Raw genomic sequence first — 13,293 nt, 5'->3', positions numbered from 1 at the left:
GTAATATAAATGTAAACGAATGCCCGGAAAAGAAGATAAGAAAACGTGGTTCGTTACGTCATCATTGTTCGCCAATGTTTTGTTTGATGGCCACAGCAGCCCAAAAATTTAGTATTCAAGACATTTTTTTTTTCGGATGAGTGGACTTAAACATGACCGTAACCTGCATTGCATACAACTGTCGGAGTAAAAGGGAAAAGGGCGTAGGATTTTTCAGGTGAGTTGATCTCAGACGAATGGTTTAGTTTTGTGGGATACTTAGAAAGCCTAAAAAATAACAAGCTAAACGAGCTCTTTTTGAGAAAGGGTGGTATTTGGTATTTAGAAATTGACCAGATATGATCTATGTCCATTATGTGTAACTGATAAAAATTGTTTTTGCAATAATCTGTAAGAAATGGGACTAGGCTAACGCGTGTTTGTTGTTATGGTTAGCTGCTATATTAACTATTGCATGCCGAAAACTTCCCTCGGGATGTCTAAGTTTATACTGTCCCGAACATTTCTGAAACACTTCCTGAGGTTTATCTGTTTTTCTTATGTAGGGAGCAAACCTGGTTCATTTCTAACCCTGTTATACTTCCTGATCTGATCTATGTTCATTAAACTGAAAATATTTATTTCTGCAATGAAGGAAAAGTCTTCAAATTTCAAGTTAAGCTAAGAGATTCTTGAAATGGATTGATTCCCATACTCACAGGTTTCCGCACGAAAAACCTAAACTTCTCAAATTATGGATTGCCAAACTTAGATGGAAGGACTGGACTCCAAGTCTAAATACATTGATCTGTTCCAAACACTTTGAGGCAAAAGACGTGGATGTGACTGGATTTAGATGTCGATTAAGACCAGGAGCTGTGCCTACCATCTTCGACTTTCCTGAGTCCATCTCTTCCCAGTCAAGAAAAGTTGGTATTTCATCTAATGGTAACACATTGCAAAATATCAAATGTATTAGTAAGAATGTGCCACTCAAATACAAAAACACATTTTTTGTTGTTTTTCCAGGTCTTAATCGACCCACGCAGTAGACGAGCTAAAGTAAGATTCCATGCATGTCTATAGTTGATCATCATTATTTGATTAGTGTTGAATGGATAGTTTATGAATAGTTGAAATGCATTATTTAATGTTACCTTTGATCCCTTTATGGAGACTGATCCCGGGCACCTCCAGTCTCTGGAGTATCGGCCACCGTGGAAAAGGAGGAAATATGTGCGACAGACACCAAGAGATGTCCAACAAATTGTCCCTGCTCAGCCTCAGCCTCAACATCAACATCAACCTCAGCCTCAGCAGAAACAGCCCGCAGAGACACAGAAACAGTCTGCAGAGACACAGAAACAGTCTGCAGAGACACAGAAACAGTCTGCAGAGACACAGAAACAGTCTGCAGAGACACAGAAACAACCCGCAGTGGCACAGAAACAGCCTGCTGTGGCACAGAAGCGGCCCGCAGAAGTACAGAAGCAGCCTGCAGGGGCAAAGCAGCACCCCGCAGTGGCTAAGCAGCAGCCCGCAGCACCTGTGACTAAGTGAGTAGTATACAAGGCAAAGGCATGCGACATCTCAGTCATTCGGAAGAACTTTTTCTCTGTGTTCTAAAGTCCTATTTTGTCATCCTTTTTTGTTTGACATGAAATCAGCGCTTCTACACTGCCTGTAATCTGGCCGATTGTAGGAGAGAAATCCATGTTCAGGAGACGAACTTTGCCGAGTTTCTTCCACAGCCACTACTGTCTTCCACAGGTGCACATATATACAACCAACACATTTCTTTGTCATTTTTGTTGAACTGTTACCTCCTGTTGGCCATGATTAGGCTTTTTTGAGGGACATAATATAGTTTATAGCTAGCATTGTGGAAAATATACATTAAAAAGCATGTTTTTGTCATGTTGCTATTTTTAAAAAAATACATATATAATGTTTTATTCCAGTCTTTTCACTGGCCAGGCGATGCTGAAGCTAATTTTGTAAGTGGCACTGTTAATCTGATTCACCATATCAATTCATTAATCAACATTTGAATATAAAATATTTTAAGCCATAATTGCTGTGTTAACCAGGAACCTTCCTGGTTGGCTGAGAAGAATGATGTATCAACCATCCCGCATATTATAAAGGTACAATATGGTACATCTTATCACAATCACGATAATGTGGCATGGACATGTTAATAATACCTTGAAGAATCCCAGAGTTTTGGAAACCTGCTAATTGGTGTCACAATAATGCAAATCATTTAGAGGCCCTAAAGTTAAACAGAATACAATTTAAGTTTTCTTTATTTTCTCAATAACAACTCTGTCCTTAGGTCACCGGGAGATGGCAGTGGCTCGGCTTGGATTTCAGAGGCCCGTTACCAAAGACCATGAATGGTGACCAGTTTCTATTGACCGTAACTGACTATCACTCTAAGTGGGTTGAAGCTTTCCCTGTGACGACCATGGTCAGTCATGAGGCAGCGGGAATCGTGTGTGATCTGTTTACTCAGTTTGGCTACCCGTTGGGTATTCTCTCGCGCCTGAGTAAAGACTCCATAAGAAAAGTGAGTACATATGACATACCCCTGTTTGGTAGATAGATAGATAGATAGATAGATAGATAGATAGATAGATACTTTATTGATCCCCAAGGGGAAATTCAAGGTCCCAGCAGCTTAAGACACCACATACAACATACAATACAATGTAAACAGGAAAATACAAAGCAAATCAACAAATCAACATGACTAAAGGAGCAGTAAAATACTATGGATAAGATGTGCATGAATGTACTGAGGAGGATTGGTACTGTGATGCAATATGAGGTGTGTGTCAAGTTGGTAGTGCAAATAAGTCCAACAATGCAACAGTGCAAGATTACATTCTAGTGACCAGCAATAGATATGTACAGTACAAAATGGTAACTTGAAGACATGGCACTGTAGATATCCCACTGACCCTAGCGGCTGATCTTTGCTCTTTTCAGTTAAACGGTATGATCCTCTATCAGTTGAAGAAGAGGAGCCGACCGCAATACGACAATGATTACATTGTGTACCACCGTCAAGCAGCATTCCTGGATCCTGTCACAGAGTTGCGTATCAACAGGTAAAAGAGACAAAAGAGTAGAAGAGCCAAGATGATTTATTCTACTCGTAGCACTGTCAGAATTGTACTTCATTCAGGAGGCAGCAAACTACAGTCTTCTCCCCAGTTATGCACCATATTACAATAATGTCTGAAAATGCTTCCATATTTGGTTTGCTCTATACACAATCAGTTGCTCCCATGGAAATCCTGGAAAGGTCATTTAATTTGTTGTATAGAACTAATACATTTAGTTGTGTTATTGTACTCCTTTGGTTGTGATACACACATGTCTGCGGTGTGATACACTTTCCAATTGAAGTGACACAGCCCTTCTTGCTAGAACTATTAGAAAAGGAATGTTTCCATTGTTTTCATTAACGTTTTAGTCATTACTTCTGCAGTAAAGTACACAATTGTTTTGTACTTTATGAAATGTAATTTATCTTCCTAGAATTGTTATTTAGAAATTAAATTGATGGGCTGTCTGGGTTTTATTTCTGTGAAGGTTTCATTTTTCAACTAAATGAAAGCTGACGTGTTCACTTTTGCTCAAGAATATGATATAATGTTTCTTTAACAGCATGGTGTCTGAACTCGTGAAGGAATACCCTGTTACCTGGAATGTGTCCTTGCCTGGTCGTGTTCTCCGCTTGTGTTGCACTGAGCATCCCAGTATTGGAAAGAGTCCTTTTGCTCGCATGTACCTCAAGGAACCCCAACCAGTCACCACACCCAGAGAGTTGCCGGTAAGAGAGTGTAGTGAGACAAAAATCTTATTAATGATTTAGCCACAGCATGAATTTTTGTGTCTGGAGTCATTCTCTTAAAGTCTGGGTGTTTTAATCTAGAATAAAAACTAGTGTTCTAGTGTGTAACTAAAGGCCTCCTAACTGTGTCAGAGTATCACAAGGTTACAGTTAAGCCCAAAATTATTAGCCCCCCTGAAATTTTGGAACATTACTCTAAAATTCTCCCTACATTTTTCATCCCTGATCAAATTTTAAAAATCAAACATTCGCCAGTGTTATTATGTAGAATCTGGTGCATTTTGGAGTGTTAATATATTATTAGGAATGCTTAATCTCAAATTGTGTGAAAAGTGGAGTGGTCAAAATTAATAGCCCCCATGTGATTTTTTTTGCTTTTAAACACACACGACCAACCTGTCACCTTTCAAACCACACCTTTGCAGTTAGTTAATGTCCAGACAACACCTGAACACCCAACCAGCATTGATTGTTTACCTAAAGACTTCAAGGAACAGGCCTACAGGCACTTGAACACCTGTCTGAGAGGGGACTGCCTTTACAGGCATACTGAAGATAAAGGAAATCTGTCTGGACCTCAGAAAGAACATCATTGAGGCCTATAATATGGAGAAAGGCTATACTGTAATTTCTAGATGCTTCACAGTCTGTAGAATAGCCATGCAAGGCATCATTACAAAGTACAAAGAGTTCCAAGTTTGTGCATAACAAACCTAAGTGTGGATGAAAATGCTAAATATCTCAATCTAGAGAGAAAAATCATCAGGGATGTTAGCAAGCAACCTTGCACATCCGCCAAAAATATAGTTGCTGACCTTGAGACCTCTGGGGTTAAAGTCTTGAGGAAGACAGTAGCGAGGGATTTTTATTGTGGAGGCCTCCAAGGTCATCGGCTGAGAAAAACCCCTTACTCCAAAAGGGGCGCTTCAAAGTCAGACTGAACTTTGCCCATGCACATTTAAAAGCTAAAAATGAGTTTTGGAAAACTGTCCTTTGGTCTGATGACATTAAACTGGAGCTGTTTGGGCACATGGATGTTGCCTATGTTTGGCAAAAAAAGGGAAGGCCTACAACCATAAAATACAGTTCCCACAGTGAAGCATGGTGGTAGGAGCATCATGTTTTGGGGCTGTTTTGCTGTCTCAGGCACAGGGAGCCTTGTTTGGGTGCATGGGATCATGAAAAAGAAAGATTATGTTGACCTTTTGAGGGATAACATCAAGACACCTGCTCTTAGTCTAGGCTTAGGTCACCACCAGGTCCTTCAGCATGATAATAACCCAAAGCATAGTGAAGAGTGGTCTAAAACGCCCTAAAGGATACCAAAATCAAGGTGCTGGAATAGCCTACACAGAGACCAGACCTAAACCACATTGAGAATCTGTGGCACGTGCTTAAAGCAAGAGTCCATACAAGAAAACCATGCAGTTTGAACGAGCTGGAGCTAAAGAGTGCTTAAGAGATATGTGCCAGCCTAGTAAAAGACTATTCAAAGAAGTTGTTGTCAGTTGAAGCAAAGAAAGGCTACACTATTGACTATTAATGGTCTGGGGGCTAATAATTTTGAACATGTCAATTCTTGCTTTTCTTGTCACAAATCAGAGCATGAGTAAACAATGATCATCAAACTTTGTGGGCATACCGTCTTTGCGCTTCTGTAATCATACAAACTAGGCACATTTTTGGAAATTGTCATTTTCATGTATAAACAAAGGATTATGTCTGAATTCATAAGGGGGGCTAATAATTTTGGGCTTAACTGTAGGTTGTAGCTGATCATGCTGATGTATGTTATTGGTTTTCCCAGTTTTCTCCAGCCGTCGTTGAAGATAGCTCCTTTGTGGTTGACTTGTCAGAAAAGTCAGAGGACAACCAAGGCCAGAGTGCAACATCTCAACGTGAGTTACATTTTCATCTTGGAAAATGTATATAATCTGTTGTTTAGTTTTATTGGTGTTTACAAATTAAGACATTAATCTCAAGAGACAATATTTGACTATAATTTTCACCCCTTAAAGCAGTTTTCATAATGACGTTCTTAAGTGTTCTATTACTCCATTAACTTAACGTGCTGTACTTGCTTCAGTGACTGATACTGCGGGATCTGAGGTGGTGGCTGGAGATGCACCTTTGAATGGAGAAGGATGCACGAATGGAGAGGGCTGTTCAAATGGAGAAGAGCAGTCAAGATGACGGCCAATATTGTGCATGACAATCTTAACACTCACTCACACTCACAACCGTGTTTGTGTGATGGCAGCCTTCTAGTTATATTACAGATGCTTTCCCAGAGACTCTACAGAGACTCCACAGAAATGTCCATTTTAAGTTAGCTTGTTGGTGTAGACGGAAACCTGCTCTTCAAATTTTGCCTGTTTAATACATTATCCGAATGAGATACCTGAGGGGACTGATAGAGTTTTGAGCTTGGTGGATGTTATTGAGGCTTCCCTTCTTATTTGATGTTGCTGAACTTCTTTTTTGAAGCTATTGCAATGGTTGTTTTCTGTTTTGTGGCTCAGCAGTCAAAAACACCTTTCTGTATATAATGTTGAGTTACTGAATGTAAATCAGAGCATTCTAAGGGTTTTACATTCTATGGAATGGCACATGCTGTTGTTGTGTTTGTATATTTTGTAAAGTAAAATATCTAAACAGAAATATATGATTTCTCCTTCATTACTATTTAGAATCTCATAGAATAGAATCTCACCATATGAAAAATAGCCATAGTCTCTATGGTATTCACATTTTAGCCTAATGCCACAAAGAATAATGAGCTGGAGCCATATTATCTCAAAACAAATTCACATAGTTTAGCCAAACATGGTCCAGTGTGTTATTATTAGCAAATAACAATATAGCACCAACAATATTAATTTAATAACTGACCATTTTTATCAGAGCTTCCCCTATTCTAAAGTGCAGAAACCGCCATTGGTCTAAAGGAACACTGATCTGTGATCCCATTGTCCTCATCCTTCCAAAGCATTCAGGAAACATTAAAGTTTGTGATTTGACCCAAAGGTTGTGGGAAGCAGGGGAGATAGCATGTTTCCAGTCTGAACTGCCAGGCGAAATCCAAATTCGCCGGCAGGTCAGGCAGGGTTCACTCAGCCTTGGAATTTCTAGAATATCATGGAATTTTGGTTTATTCCAGACATGGAAAGTCAGGGAATTTTTGGGATTAAGTCATGGAATATCATGGAATATCAGGGAATTTAGCTGTATCAGTTTAAAATGTACTTGCCAAAATACATAATACATATTTCCACACAGAATTGATATATCTGGTTATTCCCTTCACTGCTTGCTTGAGTAACTCAACTTTGATTATTTAATGCCATTTAATAAATGGTCAGTCTCAGTAGTAATGCTGTAAACAATGTACTAATCTAACAATTAACAGGACATTTCTTCCACAGTTTGATTTAAGATCTCTCTTTTGGAAAACACAAACAAATTACTGTTACATTCACTTTGCACAATAGTGAATTTACTGTACTTGTGACAAGTAATTTGAATTGAATTTTACTTGTGACAAGAGACTGTACACTAGGTGGCAGCAGTGTCCTCTAAATGTGTGTACTATACCTAATGAACAGCAGGCCTGCATTTGCTCTGTTAGACTTGGCAGAAAAATAACTTGATAAATGAATATCTATATATAATAGATTAATATCAATATTATATAGAATTACATGAATTGTAGAATTACAAAATACAATTTTAAAGAAACCTAAACCTATAAAACGATTGAGTAACACCAACCTTGAATCCTAAAAATAAAATGTTACAGAAGCTGTTAAACTGCCAGTTTGGCTTAGGCCTGATATGGTTAAGCATACTGAAGATGTCTGTCTTTGTTGCAAAATTAGGCCACATGTCAATTTTGGCTTATGTTGTAGGCCTATTAAACAGTTTTGAAATGTATGAGCTTTGAACAGCCCAGTTTATCAATCTAAACCAAGAACTATATCTATTGGTGGACAAAACCTAAGACAATTCTTATAGACCAAACTCCAAACTCCTACCCACCACCAAGTCAGAGTTTGAATAACATAGCCTATATTATACTTTAATGTGGAAAAACACATAGTTCAATGTCCTATGTTTTAATAATCATCATCATGTAATCATTTGAATAACAATTAAGCAACATGTGCTATGGTTAAATCACTGTATTTTGAATTTAGGCCCACTTCTTTGATTTGAAAGTCTACTGTATACATGCCCTGGGCAAGTATCTACATTGACTGTAGTTCTCGGTCAATGAGCTAAGTCATTGAGGATGTTGGGCTATATTTATTTTTTCTGCTGTGTGCAAGCTGTTTGATGGGAGGCTCCGTTGAAACCCCCGATTACCAACCCAGCTGTGCTCAAGCACTCTGAGGAATTTTCTACAAATCTTCGAGATCCATGGGAGATTGACTGCATATGCTCTCAAACGCTCACTGAGAGAGAGAGAGATCAGAGCCTCGGAGAATAATGTAACACTATAGCAGAAAAACATAGGCACACATGTTCAAGATGCCCAAAGGCTGGTGTACTTATTTCACACACTGTATAGCTCAGTAGTCTAGACACTGCTGTGCTGAGTTCAAAAGTCAAATGATGTAGTTGTTTTGAATTCCAACATTATTAAAAGGTGCATTAGATGTGAATGTGTTACTCGTGACTGACAGACCAACGCTCTGCACTGCTGTCTGTGCGCGAGCGGACGGATTGGCAATTGGCGTATGAGAAAAGTGAGAGCGACAGTCCTGGCGCGGCCTGCCTGCGGTCTGTGACATGTGACACGGAATCAACCATCACTTCTGTAATGATAGAGATTGACCGACGAACTTCCTCTTGTTCAATGCTCATCAAAATCAGACGCATGCTCCAGTCTGACAGAACGGGACGGTACAACACTTGCACGTCCCTGGGTTGACATGCACACAAGTAGACAGGTTTAGAACAAACACACTCAGACAGTGACAATTTTTCCATGGTCATTTATTTGAATTGTCTTAACAAAATAACTTTAAACATGCATTTAGGAATACTTAATCGAAAAAAGTGTTTCCAAAAATGGAAATATATTACACTGCTGGTGACTCCAGCTGTTGACATTAAGAAAAAAAAAAACTTCGAAAAATGGCATTACAAATTCGACATTCACACAAACACAGTTACATGATGATTTGCACAAGTATAGAGGCATCACTCCTCTTAAACAGAAAATGTGCGTGCGCACACACACGCACACGCACGCACACTCTCACACACACACACACACACACACACACACACACACACACACACACACACACACACACACACACACTTGCCCACGCATACAGACACATACGGGCAAATGGCACCCAGACTAATGAGAGTCAACAGGCCGGCTGAGTGAGAGATGCTTGATAAGTAACATGTCAGTGCTTAAATTTGAGTCATTCACTAACACCTTCACTCTCCTCCTTTCAAATCAGTCTTACATTTTGTTGGACTCCTCGCACAAGGACAACAAAAGAATAACTTCCGGTGATTTTATCTTCTTTACCATTTACCATTTGTAATTTTGTAAAGGCCATGGTTCTCTCTCTCTCTCTCCCACGTGTGCGCACACCCATGTTGAGACACACACACACACACACACACACACACACACACACACCCACCGCCTCTTTCAATCTGAGCAAGTACCATTGCGCACAGGGTTCATTGCTGTTTTAAAGTCCTGCTGAAACAGCCAGTCAGTTCTCCTTTGGGTAAACAGGACTGTGACTTGAACCAACGAGGAATCATTAAATAAAACAGTCATCTTAACCTAATCGGTTTACTACTGGTACAATATACACTGTATTTCTACAACACCTACATGAAGTTTGAGAATTTTCCTTACTGCAGTATGTCATTACCTAGTCTACAACTAAATATAAAAATAGTTTTTCTTACAATTTGGAAATGAAAGAAAGAAAAAATATATTAAAGATTTTATCCAAAGAAACAACTGATATGTTCATAATTGAAGTTTTTGATATAAAAAAAGTTCATAGAAAAAAACGTTAACTTGATTGGACAAAAACAATTAGGCAAATCCTGTTTGTCTCTTCAGCCATTCACATTGGCTTCACTGTATAGAAAAAACATTTTGACTCATAAAGGGATTAAATTCACAAATCTGTGTACTCTCTTGTCAGGTATCTATGGCATAAGTATTCGTTTGCTAAACCGCCAGAGTACATGGCTCTTGGTGGCATCATCAAAGCTATCAAAACAGTGTATGGTCTCCCACAGTCTTTGCAAACATGTTAATGCACAGTTAAATACAATAGAAAGGCATACCTGTTTCACCTGTCTTATACTCAGACACATGGCACTGGCAAAGTACAGTATTCAAAGGAGGAAGACTCTGAGCCACTGTGCATTAGGTAGACATAGAGAGAAGAGCAGGATCGTGGGAATTTTTCTGGAAATACCTGGATTGGCTGGAATGCAACTGAATCTAATCTAAAATCACACAACACTGGATGGGTTTAGCATTAAGTTCAAGTGCTGGTGATTTCACCCCCCACTCCCCTCAAAATGCTAGATTTCATACATACTCTGTCATTTTCTTACTGACTTGTATTAAATAACCGTAATCGTACTTTGAAAAAAAAAAAGTTAATAGAAGCAGAACGCATTGAAACTACATCCGACCACATTCTATCCTACAAAAAGCTCCTGGATGGGCTTTCATATGGCTCAGGATCTCATTTGTCCTGGTGTCCTGGGTCCAATTTGCAGGTAACCCTTTCAGTTCCACATAACCCCCCTGAAATGTAGGTGGCACCTTCAAATCAGATTGTGCTTCTGTGTCACCCCAGAAGGGACGGCAGGGGAAAAGGAACCGACAGCATTGCATCGGGAATCTCTTGGGATTGGACAACTCATCATGGAAGACAGTGTCTTAACCAGGTCCGGAATGTCACTGACTAAAGAATTTGGAATTCAGTGTGTGTTGGGAAGGGCACATGACTCCAAATCAAACAGGGGGCTTTGATCTGCTGCGTAGGGCAGCTAGCCAGCCAGCCAGCCAGCCAGCCAGTCTGTCAGTCAGTCAGTCAGTCGACTTTGGGATTGGCATGTCTGAGCTTCTGGCACGGCTGGGTGCTGTGCAAGGAGCGAAACGAGAGTTTCCGGCGAGTTCTCAAACACAATGCGAGCCATACGGGGTTCTGTAGGACTCCCCTAGAGGAAGACAAAGGTGCATTAATTCGTCATGAGCTTCCATGCTACAGCGTTGAGGTGGACAGATGGCAGGCCTGCCAGCTCTTTTGGCATGTGCCAGTCAGTGTGCGAGGCAGAAGCATTCGGGATGATGAAATCTCCCAGAAATCCCCTCTCTCTCTCTCCTGCAGAGGGCAAGGGAACTCTGAAGGCACTAAGAGGGTGTGTCCAAGCACCATCCCTTCCCCTCACTCTAATTAGCATATGTACCTGTGTGTGTATATCTGTGTGTGTGTGTGTGTGTGTGTGTGTGTATATGTGTAGAATAATGCATATATATAAACTTGTTTATTCGTATTATCTATATATTATAAGTGTAGTGTAGTGTAATGTATCAGATCCACACAGATGGCTTGCCCTCTCCTGATTTGCTGCTGCTGTTGCTACTGCTCCCTCCCCCACTCCCCGCGCTGCCTCCTCCCCTCCCAGACTTGGCCCGGTGGTGGTGCCTGCGCTCCCTCTGTGCGGGGGTGATGTTGCTCTGCGGCTTGTCGTCCTCGTCGGCGCCGCCGCCGCCGCCGCCGCCTCCGCCGCGGTGCGTGGTGTTGTCGTCCTGCTGGTGGCCGCCGTGGTGCTGGCTGTAGGCCTGGATGGCGGCCTCCAGCTGGTCGTGCGCCTGCTGGATGATGACGTCCTTGTTGTTGAGGGGCGGCGCGCGCGGCTCGGCGCCCGTGGGGAAGTTGTCCTCGTTGGAGCCGTACTGCTGCTGCTCCTGCGCGATGTTCTCGCGGTTCTGCTTGCAGGCCATCTTGGCGTTGCTCAGGTCCGTGTAGGGCATGGCCTCGGGCTTGACCACGATGTTGTAGCCCGGCGGCGCCGACGGCGTGTTCCAGGAGAACGGGTAGCCCACGTAGTCGGCGCCGCCCGCTCCCCCGACGCCGCCGGCGCCCTCGCCCTCGCTGAGCGGCCCGCCGGCGCCCCCGACGCCAACGGACACGCCGGCCGTCGCCAGCAGCCCCAGCTGGTACTCGTCGTCGGGCGGCGCGGCCCTCCGGCGACGGATGATGTCCGTGATGGTGCCGACGCCCAGGTGCAGCATCTCCCAGATGTTGAGCGTGAGGCAGAGGCACGTGACGCCGTACATGATGCGCAGGAAGATGGTCTTCTCCGTGGGCCGCGACACGAAGCAGTCCACGTTGTGCGGGCACGGCTTGCCCGAGCACACGAACACCGGCGCCACGCGGAAGCCGTACAGCAGGTACTGGCCCGCCAGGAAGCCGGCCTCCAGCGCCGTGCGCGTCACCAGCTGCAGCACGTAGATGCGCATGAGGCCGTCGTCGCGGATGCGCCGCCGCCCGTCGTGCCGCGTCTTGGGCTTGGGCCGCGGCGGCATGAGGTCTCGCCGCGGCGGCTCCGGCTCGGGCACCTCGTAGATCATCGGGTCGTCCTCCTGCTCCTCCTCGCCTTCCTCCATCCCGCTCCGGGTGTTGCGCGCCCCGAAGTACATCTTCCTGGGCCGGCGGTGCGTGTAGCCGCCGCCGCCCCCGGTGCTCGTCCCGGTGCCCCCTGACACTCCGGACCCTCCGCCCCGTATGTCCTCCATCTTGGCGATCTTGTTGGCGGCGTAGCCCATGTACATGAGCGAAGGCATGGCGGACAGGATGATCTGGAAGACCCAGAAGCGCACGTGCGAGAGGGGTGCAAAGGCGTCGTAGCAGACATTCTCACAGCCCGGCTGGCCCGAGTTGCACACGAACTTGCTCTGCTCGTCGTAGTAGATGCTCTCGCCGCCCACGGCCGTCAGCACGATGCGGAAGACGATGAGGACGGTGAGCCACAGCTTCCCCACGAAGGTGGAGTGGTTCTGGATCTCCTCCAGCAAGCGCGTCAGGAAGCTCCAGCTCATGATGTCAGAGGACAACGGGGCAGACAGTGTCTCAGAGGGCCGGTATCACAGACTCTACAGAGGGAGAGGGAGAGAGTGGAATTTTGTATGTTTAATAAAGGCAGATATCCCAAGTTCAACAGAGGATTAGAGAGAGGGATGCAAGATTTTTGACCAACCCCAGTAATTAAAAAAGAAATTAGACTTAAGTTTGCAGAAGCTTTTCAAATTGAAACTACATTCAGTGTACATCTAGCAAATGTACACTTAGATACTCACAGATATGAGAGCTGGCATCGCACAGTAGCAAATTCACTATCATAGACCTAAAATAAAACTGTCTAGTTTTCTCAAAAGGTTT

General features: G+C 43.1%; 2 protein-coding genes across 3 annotated transcripts; one reads left to right on the top strand and one right to left on the bottom strand.

The window, feature by feature from the left end:
• The first annotated feature begins 68 nt into the window (after positions 1–68).
• zgc:163143 (uncharacterized protein LOC795946 homolog) lies at positions 69–6,505 on the top strand. Of its 2 annotated transcripts, none has more exons than XM_062531104.1 (12): positions 69–217; positions 752–908; positions 1,009–1,041; positions 1,156–1,535; positions 1,647–1,749; positions 1,941–1,976; positions 2,070–2,126; positions 2,318–2,551; positions 2,974–3,095; positions 3,658–3,823; positions 5,652–5,742; positions 5,931–6,505. In XM_062531104.1, exons 1-12 carry the CDS (start codon positions 153–155, stop codon positions 6,035–6,037), a joined length of 1,551 nt encoding a protein of 516 aa, XP_062387088.1. In that variant the 5' UTR covers positions 69–152; the 3' UTR covers positions 6,038–6,505. The 2 variants fall into 2 exon arrangements, with proteins under 2 accessions (XP_062387088.1, XP_062387087.1); XM_062531103.1 differs by having other exon boundaries at positions 701–908.
• Positions 6,506–11,441: 4,936 nt separating this feature from the next.
• On the bottom strand, positions 11,442–12,953 carry gjc1 (gap junction protein gamma 1). Its single transcript, XM_062531102.1, has one exon. The coding sequence runs from the start codon at positions 12,951–12,953 to the stop codon at positions 11,442–11,444; it is 1,512 nt and encodes a 503-aa protein (XP_062387086.1).
• Between the last annotated feature and the right edge of the window lie 340 nt (positions 12,954–13,293).

The sequence above is a fragment of the Sardina pilchardus genome, chromosome 3 (assembly GCF_963854185.1).
Source record: "Sardina pilchardus chromosome 3, fSarPil1.1, whole genome shotgun sequence".
In the NCBI taxonomy this organism is placed as follows: Eukaryota; Metazoa; Chordata; class Actinopteri; order Clupeiformes; family Clupeidae; genus Sardina; species Sardina pilchardus.
Note: the sequence above shows the minus strand (reverse complement) of the source record. Positions and strands in the feature narration are given on the sequence as shown.

Bases quoted from the DNA above. Each gene is read 5' to 3' on its own strand.
- gjc1 (XM_062531102.1), bottom strand. From the start codon at position 12,953: ATGAGCTGGAGCTTCCTGACGCGCTTGCTGGAGGAGATCCAGAACCAC.
- zgc:163143 (XM_062531103.1), top strand. From the start codon at position 153: ATGACCGTAACCTGCATTGCATACAACTGTCGGAGTAAAAGGGAAAAG. The intron at 1,536-1,646 runs GTGAGTAGTATA...ACATGAAATCAG, and splicing joins CCCGCAGCACCTGTGACTAA to CGCTTCTACACTGCCTGTAA. The intron at 3,824-5,651 runs GTAAGAGAGTGT...TGGTTTTCCCAG, and splicing joins CCACACCCAGAGAGTTGCCG to TTTTCTCCAGCCGTCGTTGA.